This window comes from Anopheles funestus, chromosome 2RL (genome assembly GCF_943734845.2).
Source record: "Anopheles funestus chromosome 2RL, idAnoFuneDA-416_04, whole genome shotgun sequence".
Classification (NCBI taxonomy): Eukaryota; Metazoa; Arthropoda; class Insecta; order Diptera; family Culicidae; genus Anopheles; species Anopheles funestus.
The window spans coordinates 75268890-75281974 of NC_064598.1; the positions used below are offsets into that span (position 1 = coordinate 75268890).

At 46.8% G+C, this 13085-nt stretch overlaps 1 protein-coding gene across 10 annotated transcripts in view; it reads right to left on the bottom strand.

The window, feature by feature from the left end:
- LOC125761105 (uncharacterized) overlaps positions 1–13085 on the bottom strand; it is a 61358-nt gene that overhangs the window by 23104 nt on the left and 25169 nt on the right. For 9 of the 10 annotated variants that reach the window (XM_049421953.1, XM_049421952.1, XM_049421954.1 and 6 more), the window contains 3 exons: positions 6702–7453; positions 6285–6623; positions 48–6078 (listed from right to left, as the gene is read on the bottom strand). In XM_049421953.1, the coding sequence (XP_049277910.1) occupies positions 48–6078; positions 6285–6623; positions 6702–6703 (6372 nt within the window). In that variant the 5' untranslated portion in view covers positions 6704–7453. Of the gene's footprint in view, positions 1–47; positions 6079–6284; positions 6624–6701; positions 7454–7622; positions 7658–13085 lie in introns of all 10 variants that reach the window. The other variant, XM_049421950.1, reaches the window with a different exon arrangement.

The window sequence follows — 13085 nt, forward strand, 5'->3', positions numbered from 1 at the left end:
TACTTTATAATTAATAAAACAAATACCTTCTCCTGTCTATCACTTACCATCGAATCCTCTTCTGATGTGTTGACGTAAACGTAATTTGCATTGGGTTTCGACGCATCATCTAGTGGTTTTCCATCTGGTCCAAGCTCTGCCGTACCCGTGGGCAGTTTGGCTGCATCCGATGTGCTCACTTTGTTCTCATCTGTCGGCAGCTCACTTCCCGATCCGGCTGTGCCACCTGCTTCGCCAGTCGCACCTATCACCGATCCATCAGGGGCTGCTGCACCTGCTTCACCACTCACGAGTGCAACATCTGTTGGCGCCAAACCCTCCTTCCGTTCCGACCCACCGTCCGAGCGGCGATCCTTCCTGCCACTGGTAGGCGTCGGTGAAATGATACCGGATTCATCGTCAGAAAAGCGCAACATCACATCATCTACATACTTCTTGCGTTGCGTATTTCGTGCCGATCGGCGTTTCGAACTGTCCGCCTCTGTGTCTGGTGGAGGCGACGGTGGCGGTGTGCTTAGCAAATCATCGCCTTCGCCATCTGACTCCGTAACGATCATGCGGCTACGCCGCGATCTACTCTTAGATCCACCACCGCTCGACTTGCTTCCACCACTGCGTCGCGAAGAAGAACTGCCGCCTCCACTAGGGCGGCTACGATTTCTGCTACTGCTGCTGCCGCCCTCCGAGCTGCCAGGTTCTTTGCTCTTTTTACTGCTCTTCTTGCTCTTGCTCTTAGTCGGAGTTTCCGGTTCCGGTTCGACGTTAGCGCCCTCCTCCTGCGCGTCCGTCTTCTCCTGCTCTTCCTTGTTTAGTTCGCTCTTGCTAATTTTCGACACAGGGATATCATCGAAGTCCGTAACGTCTTCCATTGGCACACCACCTTCAGTAGCTTCACTCGTAGTGGTAATCGCTGCCTTCGACTGTTCGTCACCATCAACTTCACCTTCCTGTTCCACTTTCTTAGCTGTGGCCGATGCGACTTTCTCATCTTCCTTTTCCTCTGCTACTTCACCATCAATAGCAGCATTGGAAGAAGTAGCATCGCTGTCTTCCTTTGCAGTAGATTCAACCACGCTGCTTGCCGTTGAAACAGATGCTTCGTCCTTCTCTTTTCCTTCTTCCGCGACACTCTCAACGGACATCGCTGTGCTTGGCGCTGCAGCATTAGCATCGTTAGAATTTTGTGCATTCATCAATGAAGCCAAAGACTGATTCTCGTCAGTTTCGCTAGTCGTAGTGCCTGATTTGGAAAGCTCCAGCTCGGCAGTAATGCCTCCGTCCGGAAGCTCATCCTCCATGGACATTGAATTGTCACCATCGCTCAACGCCACAACCTTCTTTTTCTTTTTCTTACTTTCCTTCGATTCTTTCTTTTTGCTTTCCTTCTTCGGGGTCGGTTCCTTCACACCATCACCCGTCGTGGTAGCACCCTTGGCCGGTTTTTTCGGCTCTCGTGGTTTTCGTGGTTTCTTTATCTTCTTGCCGCTGGCATCAGTCGAAGTATCAAGATCGCCGGTGCCACTACAGGATAGATTGTCCTGAGAGAGATCACCACCACCAGTCACTCCAATTCCGCCTCCGCTGCTTTCTAGCGACATCAGCTCGTGGAAACTGCTGCCATCAGGGCTAACTTCAGGCAGACCAGTACCAGCGGTTACCGAATCTTCCGATACGGGTAACAACGTCGTTGGCGTGGGCGTTGTTATACCCGTGGCCGCAGCTGTCACCGAGAACGGTGCAACCACGTTGGATTGAGACGTCTCATCGCCTGACGTGATAAGACCCGTCTGTCCTACCACAGTTGCCGCGGCTGCCGCTGCTTCCTGTTGGCCTAATTGTTTGTCACCTTTCTTTGCTCGAGGTTTGCGCGGTTTGCTCGAGGGCGTTCGACCACGTCCGCGTCCGGTTGTGCTCGTCACCTGAGGACTGTCAATCATGGCTGCTGCTGCAGCAGCTGCGACCGATGTCATCGTAGGTGCGACTGGATACAGCGGATGAGGTGGTTGCATCAGAAGACAGGGCTGTGGACCAAGTCCCTGACAACCGTCCGCAGCTTCGTGCTGCTGCAACATTGCTAACCGTTCTTGAAGACGCATCATCTTTTCCTGATTGTCTGCCATCGGTAACTTGTACATGTCCTGCATCTGCTGCTTAATTGCCGCTCTTTCTTGGCTGTGCGACATCATGGGTGGCGTTTGATATGGAGGCGGCGGCGGTGGAACCATTAAGTCGCCTCCCGCAGTTACCGTTTGACCGGCAGCAGGCACACCTTGCAGCTGTTGCTGCTGCTGCTGCTGCTGCTGCATCATTGTACCTCCGACCGGGTGCATTCCATACATCGTCGATCCAGGTGCAGCGGAAGGTGCCATGGGTTGCGACAACTGACCACTCAACGTTTGCGCATAGGTAGCAGACGAACCGGTGACAGTTGTGGGTTGTCCACCAATACTCGACATGAGCCCGGTACCGCTGCTCGTGGAAATGATGGGCTCTCCGCCAGGTGATATCGTACTATCGCTCACTGCAGTTGTGGTGGACGTCGGCACGAGCGTCTCATTGGGACTCTTGGTTGCAGTCGTCACCTCCGGAGCCTGTAGGTCTGTCAATCCTGCCGGAGCGGCTACATCCATTGAGTCGAGCAACATTTGCTGCTGCTGTTGGTCCATTGCTGATGTTTCCGTATTACCACCCGATTGCAACATACTTCCATCCGAATGGTATCCGCCAAGCGTTTCTTCTCCTGCCTGCTTCGCAGAATCCAGCAAAGTCGAGCCATCTCCCAGGGCGGATGAATCTTTCAACGATTCATCCAAAACTACACCACTGCCTCCGACTTGTAGATTGTCCTGTCCGAGAAGCATTCCCGCACTGCCAGAGTTTTGCTGCTGATGATGATGTAGCGCCTCGAAGTCCGTACCTGACATAAGCGAATTCGAGTTGGACGACTTCGATTCATCGGTATTGGATTCGGCCGGTGCAGGCACAATGCTGTCACGAGATTCTTCATTACTGCTACTACTTCCAGTCGTTGCCTGTTCGGCCGCCAGCGAATGTTGTTGATGTTGATGAGTCTGTTGCTGCTGACGGGCGTCGCCCACCTCGGCACCGCTCGGCACTAATGGGGTAAGGGTAGCGTCATGTGAGTACACCGATGGTACTCCGGATGCAGGTGTACCAGCATTGCCCATCATTGTAGGGCCTAAACTTGAGGGAGCCTCGTTTGCATTGCTCGATGCTAAGCTATCGATTAAGCTGAAATCCGATGATGGAGGAACAGAAACTTGTTGATGATGTTGCTGCTGCTGTTGTTGTTGTTGCTGCTGTTGTTGTTGCTGTTGTTGCTGCTGCTGTTGCTGATGCTGATGATGCTGCATCTGTTGTTGTTGTTGCTGCTGCTGTTGTTGAGACTGCTGCTGTTGTTGTTGCTGTTGATGATGGTGATGTTGCTGCTGATCTGCAACTTGATCCACCATACCAGCTGTCTGCTGATGGTGCTGTTGTGCCTGAGACTGATGCTGTTGTTGATGATGATGATGTTGGAGGTGCTGCTGTTGCTGATGCTGTTGTTGTTGCTGCTGTTGCTGATGTTGATGGTGGTGGTGTAAGTGATGATGGTGCAAATGATGTTGCTGCTGTTGCTGATCCGTAATCGAAGAAATCGGTGGCAATTCCACGACTCCCTGCTGGTGCGGATGGGCATGTTGGTGAGAATGCGGATGTTGCATCGAGGGCAGATCGTTTAGCGATGCACCTCCTGCACCACCTTGCTGCTGACCGGCCTGCTGCTGTTTCGACTGCTGCTGCTGCATTTGCTGAGATTGTTGTTGTTGCTGCTGCTGCTGCGACATACTATTGTTGACACTCTGTAAATGCTGATTTGGGCCGCTTGGCGACATTAGCATCTCGTCATTAAATGACGGTGAGTGAAGCTGCTGCGAGATCGAATGCGACAGGCTTCCACCACCCCCACCGTGTCCGCTTGCTGGTTGCATTGCCGCCAGCGTACTATGATGCATCGAGGGTTGCTGCTGTTGATGCTGCTGCTGTTGTTGCGGACCACCAGGTGCATGATGTTGCGCGGCAGATGGTGGAGGCAGATGTGAACCCGGTTGCAGCTGGGTTAGCATCTGTTGCTGTTGCATTTGTTGCTGCATGGCGGACATTTGGGGTGGCTGTTGAGGTGCTTGGGCTCCAGTTGGCTGCGAAAGATGTGGCTGATGAAGGCTATGTACAGGTTGCTGCTGCTGAACGTTTGCGACCGACGTAGCCACATCCACACCGCCGACGCCGTGCTGTCCCTTATCGTCTAAACCGCCGTAAGCCTGCGGACCTGGTGGACCCGTTGCCGATGGTGGCGGTATCACAGGCATGCTGGTTTGCGACACGGGTGGAATGAGGCTGGAAATGTCATTCAGTTGACTGATCTGCTGCTGTGCATGAGATGGCGGTGGTCCGTGAGCGCCTGGGTGTAAATGGGGCGCATGTGGTGCGTGCATAGGCGGCATATGACTGCCGGGAGGTGCTATTGGACCTGCCATTCCATGGTGAGCGCTACCATTAATTCCACCGCTACCAGGACGCTGCTGTTGCTGCACTGCTGCCATCGGGGGCCACTGCTGGTGTTGCTGCTGATGTTGGTGCTGATGCTGTGGGGACATCGGTAGACGAGGTCCAAGCGGTGACAGTGGATTGTTTGCACCCATCTGTTGCTGCTGCTGCTGATGGCTCGGTGGGCCACCACGGTAGGCAGCCGCCGCGGCCGCTGCTGCTGCAGCCGCCGCTGCAGCCTGCGCATACTCCATGCCAGTCGCACCGGACGGTGGCATCACCATCTGTTCAAGCGCTTGTAGTGTAGTATTGACGCCCGCACCGGGGCCACCACTCACAACACTGCCTCCAGAGCTCGACGCCGTCAGCTTCGTGCCGGACTGTGGTCGAGGACTCTGCATACCACCACTTCCGGCCACTATACCCGCGCCAAGATGTGGTGAATGTGTGGACGTTATCGTTGCCTGTGGAGACTGCGAAGTAACAACCGGCGGACCACCGCCCGGTGGTTTGGCCGGTGACATTACGGGACGTGGCGACATCTGCGTGTGGGGAGACATTTGTGGTGGGCGAGGTGACATCTGCGGGGAGAGCTGAGGGAATGGAGCCCGATACTGGGGACTTCCACCGTGCTGCGTCGGCTGTTGCTTCGTCGCAGCGTTCGGCAGGTACGATTGTTGCTGCGGTGCGCTTGCACCATATCCACCGCCACCCGGTCCACCTGCTCCCCCACCTCCTCCTCCACCACCTGGTACACCCGGCATGCCAGCACCGTGCGTCATAGGATGTTGTTGCTGCGGTACGAGCGGTCCACCAAGCCCATGCAGTCCGGCACCGGGCGCATTTGACTGTTGCGCTCCCGGGTGAACCATACCCGGATGCTGCCCTTGCTGTTGCTGCTGTGATGATTGTGGGCCTCCTCCCAGGCTTGCCAGCCCCGGATGCTGCTGTGGGTGCTGTTGTGGCTGACTGTTGTGGCTTTGATGCAGCTGCTGCTGCTGGGATTGCGGCGGCAGATGGGAGGGTTGCTGCGACGGATGCGTCGGAGCTAAACCTCCCGGGACAACGCCACCTCCGGGCGGTTGCTGTTGGGGCGCACCGAGCTGGTGCAGGCTTGTGGGTACCTGACCACCACTAACGAGATGCTGCCCGTAACCCCCGCTCGGATCCAGCTGATGCTGATTGTAAACATGTTGTGCCGAGCGCGCCGCATGCTGTTGCATTGCCGCTGCAGCGGGACCGTATGCACCGTACGCGGATTGCGCCGCGGTCGGTGCACCCGGGTACATGGAATGTCCCGGTTGTGGATAGTGTTGCGAAACACGCTGTTGTTGAGCCTGCTGCTGTTGTTGCTGCTGCGGTTGCTGTTGCTGGGGAGGTTGTTGTTGTTGCTGCTGCTGCTGCTGGGGCTGACCTAATGAGCCATAGCCTTGCTGAGGTGGCATCATGCCCCCCATCATCGACTGCTGCGTTGGGTACTGCAGTTTTTGAGGGTCCTGTTGCGGATATCCTCCCATGTGCTGCCGGTATCTGTTGAAGTTACAACAAAACAAGAAATATATTAGCGAATCGGTTTACGTTACCAATCACATGAATGAGAAACTATATAAGATGCGATTTTTTCAAATGAAAATATTATCTAGCCAAGATTGATTTTGGAAGAAGGAAATTTTGAATTGATTGATTCACAACATAATGATTTTGAATCACATCTTTTAAAAAATAATCCAAATTACCCTGTAGGTGTTTGGCGCTGCGTTGGTCCCTGTGGTGGTCCTTGTGGGAGACCGTAACCCATTGGGGACGCATACGGATTGGCTTGCGGTGGTGGGGGAGGCTGTGCCCCCCACACCACGTCGCCCATACCGGCCATACCGGCGGCACTATGGTCCGGCATCGAGTACATTGAATCTGTACCGCCCGGCTGGTGGTAGGAAGGATATTGTGACTGCGGTGGCGGTTGCTGCTGTTGCATCGGGTGTGGGGCTCGATGCCGCGCATACGGCCCACCGGCATTACTACCAGGTGGGCCCATCCCCCGGGGGGCAGTCGGATCGTATCGATAGTAGGCATCCCTGTGAGGAAGAAAAGCAATGCGAAACGTTACTATCTAGCTACAAACGCAATGCTTATGGCTTGCACACAGTACTTACATTTTAAATTCGTGTATAAAAAATAGATCGGTGGACCCTTGGCTCTATCGTTGTATGATTACACGTACTACTACTGCGGCTGCTGTTGCTGCTCCTCCTGCAGCTGCTACTACTTGTCATATATGTATCCCCACACAGCCGTGCTTGTTTCCTCATACGGAGAGCTGGACAGGCACCCTTATCCTACTAACTATACACATACACAAACACACTCAATCTCACTTTAGCGTATCGTTATCAGTCGCGTTTGCTTGTCCGTTTCGTTTCTGCCACTTTCTTCCTCGGATTGCGCGCTCGTCGTGCCGTCGCTCTGTACGTTCTTCATGAGGAAAGGATATTTGCTCGTGCCGGTAGCAGAAAACGACGTTCCGATATGGAAGGTGGTATGATGATGGATGCGTGTTGCTACTGATTTTCCGCGCTGTGACACCTCCAGCGTTCCAACAACGGTCGTGTGTACGCGCGATGCCTGTTCCTTTACTACTACTTAAACGTACGGGAAAAGTGGGTTGTGTGAAAAGCTAGCTAATCACAAAAAAGGCTGCTTTTCTGTACCACTTTTATTCGTGCTCTTTTCTTACTGTCTTCAATCAGACAAAAACAAAACAAACGGAACGAAAACTAAATTCTTCTGTTTTTTTTTACTTTTTGCTTAGCAACGGTTGATTTTTTTACATTAAAATGCTACTTTTCTTGTTCGGTTCGTTCACTAGTGTCCGCTGTTCGGTTTCCCCTGCACGGTGTTTCCTTTTCTGGAGGAAGTAAAACATTACCAATACATTAGAATAAGATTGAAAAAAAACGAAGAAAAATCGACATTTCTATAAAGTAATCATTTTAAATGTAAAGAACAAATGTATTAGCTTGATTGTTCTTTACAAATAAAATATCCTTTTAATAATCTGCATTGCATTTGCACACTTTTCGGCATCATTTCCCCCCAGACGTCGTAAAATCTGTAAAAAAACAAAAGAAATTAAAAGAAATTGCATTAGTCAAGTCATCAACAATAACACAAAAATTTAGTATTAAAAAGTTCTTCAAAATATAAACAATACGAAAATGGAAACATACTTAACAATATAATGACCGTCATTAAAAGTGTCTCAACCACTTACCCTATGCTACTGTGAATAAAACCTCACAGTAAAAAAAAACATCATTCCGAATTCACGGGGAAAATTTTACATTTTAATTTACCAACACATAAATCATTGGCACCAAAACAGGGAACAGTCATTAAACTACTGTCAAATATGGTTCATACACTATCCCAAAGGACGACGGTTGGCGTCCGTGTAGAGTGCGGGTGAAGCTGCAATGTTTTGCACCATCGTTAAGTGAAATTAAGTTGCAGAATTCTTTTTGCTCTTTAGAAGTTTCTCTATTAAAACAGTTATGGTGAATGGATGGAATCCGCTCAATGAAATCCTCATTACCGTTTTTATATGTTGCAAAGATGTGTTCTAATGACAGTTTTCTTTGTTATTTCATAATAGCATTCTTTCTTATTACTTTTCCCATTTACTACAGCATGGTCGCATTCACTTTTCTTATTTCGTTTTATGAAGGTAAAGAAGGGGTTTTAAGAAGCCAAATATAAACAATTTTTAATCAATTTAAAATACGCTAAGAATTGCACAATTTTGCAGTACAGTATTGCTGGCTAGTCCTTGAAGTAATTCCAAAAGTTCGTAGTGTCAGCAATAAATTAGTAACATACTTTTAAAAAATAAACATTATGCGCTATATGACGAAAGATTCAATTACTGTATGGATACTGTTTTTCATCTATCCACAACACGTCGTTAACAGCAAGGGAAAAAATGTGATGACGTCAGATATGCTACGACGATTTTGTGTTCTAACAAATACGATCAATATTCTACCGTGCTGTTGTTCTTGTGAGTATAATTATTGATTTAAGAATCAGTCAGTGATGTGGTCACAAAGATTGCAAAACAAGGCAAAAACCATACAGCACCAATGGTAAAAGAGGCAATAAAAAGCAGCACACGGTCTGTACGCAAGACACAAAGAGACATTCACTCTGGAGAAAATATAATCCATTGGTGGAAAATGCTGTCATTACGAATTCTCTCCATGGGTGGTGTGTAGGTGTATATACAGCTCCAAAAAAAAATGTACAAACGTAAAAGAGATAGAAGCGCAGAGGACAGAGAAAAGAGAGAAATTATTTCCATCCCGATGCAGTGATGCACCATGAAAAGGTAAATATATATGTAGTAAAAAAACGTGTAGGAAAAAAATATTAAAAAATTTAATTGAAATCATCCTTTTGAAATGATGTACTACACGCACTCTGGTAGTCGAAGGTGTCCCCACCTATTTTCGTTCTGTTAATGAATATTTGCGCGAGTAAAGACAGTGCAAACCCACAGCGTAAGTAAAGCAATAGACGGCAAACGAGTTGCCCGTTCTCGATTATCGATTTTTTCCCCCGTGGCGGTAGTGACATTTCCAAACCAAAAACTGAGCTTGTCCATTCGACTAACGCAATACAGCACAACATCGGGCACGACCAAGAGAGAAAGATAGATGGTTCTACATGCTGCAATACACGTCTAAATTTAATACCCTTCCCTATGCGGATGATGTAGGTGTTTTGACGTATTCTTACTCTCCATTGCTTTAAACACCATCAAAAACACACAGAACAAAAACCAAAATCCCGTTTATTAAAGCTTGCATGTAACGAACGCTAAATGGGAAAAGCTATACGCTTATGGGTATTTTTAGCACATAGAGCGCACAGCATCCCCCGTTCAGAATTCGTCGATTTGCGCGAGTCATACACCTTTTGCTTCTTGTGCGACTGTCCCAATTGCCCAACATATCTACACACACGCTCGACCTCCGTGTTTGGTCAATCGACAAGATGAGAAGACATTCATATTGTACATTTTTCCCTGACTTGAGAAAACTGGAAACTCACAACCATCCAGTATATACGTCATGGTGGTTTCCAATAATTATTCTATTCTTGTAGCCAATATCAAAATTTATCCTAATTAATATTTTAATTTGAGATAGGGTTTTTGGACATTTGGGATGAATAGAGCTCAGCTCTTAGTTTGGGATAGATAGGGGTCAGGGAAGTCCAGGTGGTATCTTAGAGATCGTTGAGCCAAAAAAGAGGATTCTGTTCTTCCATTTATCTGGCGCATAATTATTCTACAATGTTATCAAGCTATGTTAATGTTAGCGCTGTAAAATCCTATTTAATTAAAGTAAAATTCTAAGTTTCCATTTCAAAAAGGGCGACAAAGCCATTCTCCATTTTTAACATACAACTTCAATTCATCTTTGTTTTAACTAGTAGAAGAATCGAATAAAGTTATTCATACTTCAATCGAGTTCTATGATTTTTGATTCGTCCTTTTTTTTGCGATCCTTTTATGATTTTAACTCTTTATTGCTGACGCATGACTTCCGTTCTGTAACTATGGGATCTTGTTCCCCCCAAATAACGACCAGTTTCACACACACACATACCAATCATACTTCTTTTACATGTCCTTTGGAAATATACGCAAAAATACACAAAAAAATGTTTCATTTAATCATTTTGCTCTTCTTGTAAAATGATTTCATCTTTTTGCCTTTTGTCCCGCCATTATCGTCCTACCATTTTATTGTGGTCACCACTACTTTCCTGTTTCTAATCCTTTTTACCGCTTTAAGAACTACAATTTGCCCGATCCAACATACACTCACACCCGTAACATTCTAAACATTGCCGTCCTTTCGATGCATTACATGCGTCACCAACACAAATGCATTAGCGCATGAACTTTTTTTTATTCTTTCAGTTATTTTCCGAGTGTAGCACATTTGCCACCAATACTCGCAAGTTTATGCTCTTCTCAAGGACATTTCGTGATGTGTGTCGTTTTTTACTTATTATTGTGGCATGTTTCGCATGAGAGTTTAATGATGTACAAATCGTTTAAGGGAATATTTAATGTTAAATAATAAACTTTATCCTCAAATCTGCACTTGCATAAACATAGTTAGAAGTTTCTCATTCATTTATTTAAATGTGTAATATACAAATAAAGAAAAAAATGAAGATAATAACAAACCAAATTAGTTTCAAACAACGTTAGTGCATCATTTTATGTCTGTAACTTCGGTCACAACAATTTGCTCCATTTAAATGTGTCAAACTAAAGATCACTCGTACAGCAAACAGAAAACACGGCAGTTAGAACCATATAACGAAGGGGTGATGTATTTTTTCGGTTTTAAGTGTCCCTCTTCGTCTCTGTAACGGTGTGCTGCTGCTACCTACCCCTACATAAATAAACGCAAAAAAAACCCATTTGGCGGAAAGAAGATTCACACACATTCTTCTAAGCAAACACAGGAAGATGCATTTGAGGCCAAATTGCCTTAAGTGGCTAGAGAGAGAGCGCGCGTTCGTTGTGTAAACCCCGATAGATCGAACCAGGAAGTGGCTATCCGTCCCGTCGAACAGAGGAGTTTGTTCAATAAGCAAAACAAAAACCAAAAAGTACCAAGAACAGAAGAAGTATATCTCTTCTTGGGTATTTAGTAGCAGAAGCAAGCAAGTGTGGGATTACAAACTGAGGGCCACACCATGCTAGAGAGACACACAAGAATATCAACATAAAACAAAGACGTGAAGTAATAGGATGCTGCCGCCTTAAGGTGAACCCAGCTAACACTGCCACAACTGGGGGGTTAGGGGCTCGAAAAGAGTAAGATTAGCGCAAAAGCGGATTTTTAAAAAACGAACACAGCAAGGTAGAAAGAGAACTGAATACAATCAGCATGCTTCGGACAAGAGATCAGGAAAGAAGACTGCAAGACGTGCTTACACCCATCTAGTTCCAAGCGTTTATTCCTAACCCTCTTTTATCAGGTTTTTCATTTGAAAGAAAGTGTGTGAAACGCGGCACCGTGCAAACACCGTGAATGGAGCCACGAATTTTATTCTCTGATAGCGAATTGTTTTTGCTCTTGCGAGATTTCATCATTTGACTCTTAATAACAAAACAAACATGTTTACAGTACAACTCATTGGAATAAAACCAGAATCACTAACAAGCTGCAGAAAATTCGTCATCGATCGAACTACGGTTACACCACGAGGAAAAATTTTACATTTCGAAAGATTCTAAATTTTTAAACCCTCCTTTCCAAATAACCGCGTGTCCGCCATGTTTGATAATTGCATGATAGGGCAACACCACGGTACATTACACGAGTGCGGTATGATGGGGTTTGATTCATTCCGTCGTAGCCATTAATTTTAACTTCAACTCATTCCACGCAGGTTCATTTCCAATTAACAGTTCCTACGGTGCCGAATGCCGAATGCGATGAATCGAAATACGCCATGTTTTACACCTCCAACTCTAGAACACAGGTCAACGTGTACCACATGCTTACGTTTGCTCTAGTGTTTGTGTTGTCCACTGCGCACTGCCATCTGTCATTTGGCACGCAGTATCGCCACTATTCAAATTATTCTAGAAAATGCTTCCGATTCGAATTATCGAAACAAATCAATAATCTGAAACCTGCAGCCAGATTTGATATGATATGATTCACTGCATACTTCATACTTCGATAGTTTACAATATTATTTACTATACGATACTTTTCGTGTTTGTACTTTGCAACAGAGCATTTATTGCACGCATTGATTCCATTATCATAGAAAGGTTCTGGTTTCGAACTAAATGAAATGTATCCAATTTAGGTCACAAATCTAAAACAAGCCGACAATTGTGTCTATTGTAGCTGATTGCGAATCGATTGGTTTGTGGTATTTGTGACACGGCATCACCGGGCAGTGAAATACAGGATGTATCGTATAATTGTCAAAGGGAGATGAACTTTGGGTCCACGCGATGTGCGTCAGCGAAGCTGCTGCGGCTTACAACGCGAGCATATCATCTTTGGCAGAACGTCTTAAAAAGGATAGAAAGAAAAGAGAGAGAGAGAGATAAGCACAAGGGCGAAACCAACATACAGCGAACAAAAAGATCTAAGCGCATAAAAGCATCCATGCTTTTAGAAGGAATCATTGCTCGCTCTCTCGTTCTCTCTCTCTCTCTCCTTTACATGCGCTGGGTGCGCGAGATTAGAGTGTGCTGTCTCGTTCTCTCTTGCGTTAGTTGTGCACATTTCATTCACCAAATCTTCATCTAAACGCACCGATGTTTCGCCACCTTTGTGACAGGGTTAGAAAACAGAAAAAAAAACTCCACACTCATGTCTTTTTACATTGGCCTGGCAACCGGCCGGCAAACGCGCACACACACAAACACAAACAAATTTTGACAGCGCAAATAGGCGCGAGAGAGCACGCGGAACGCGTAAAGAAGAACG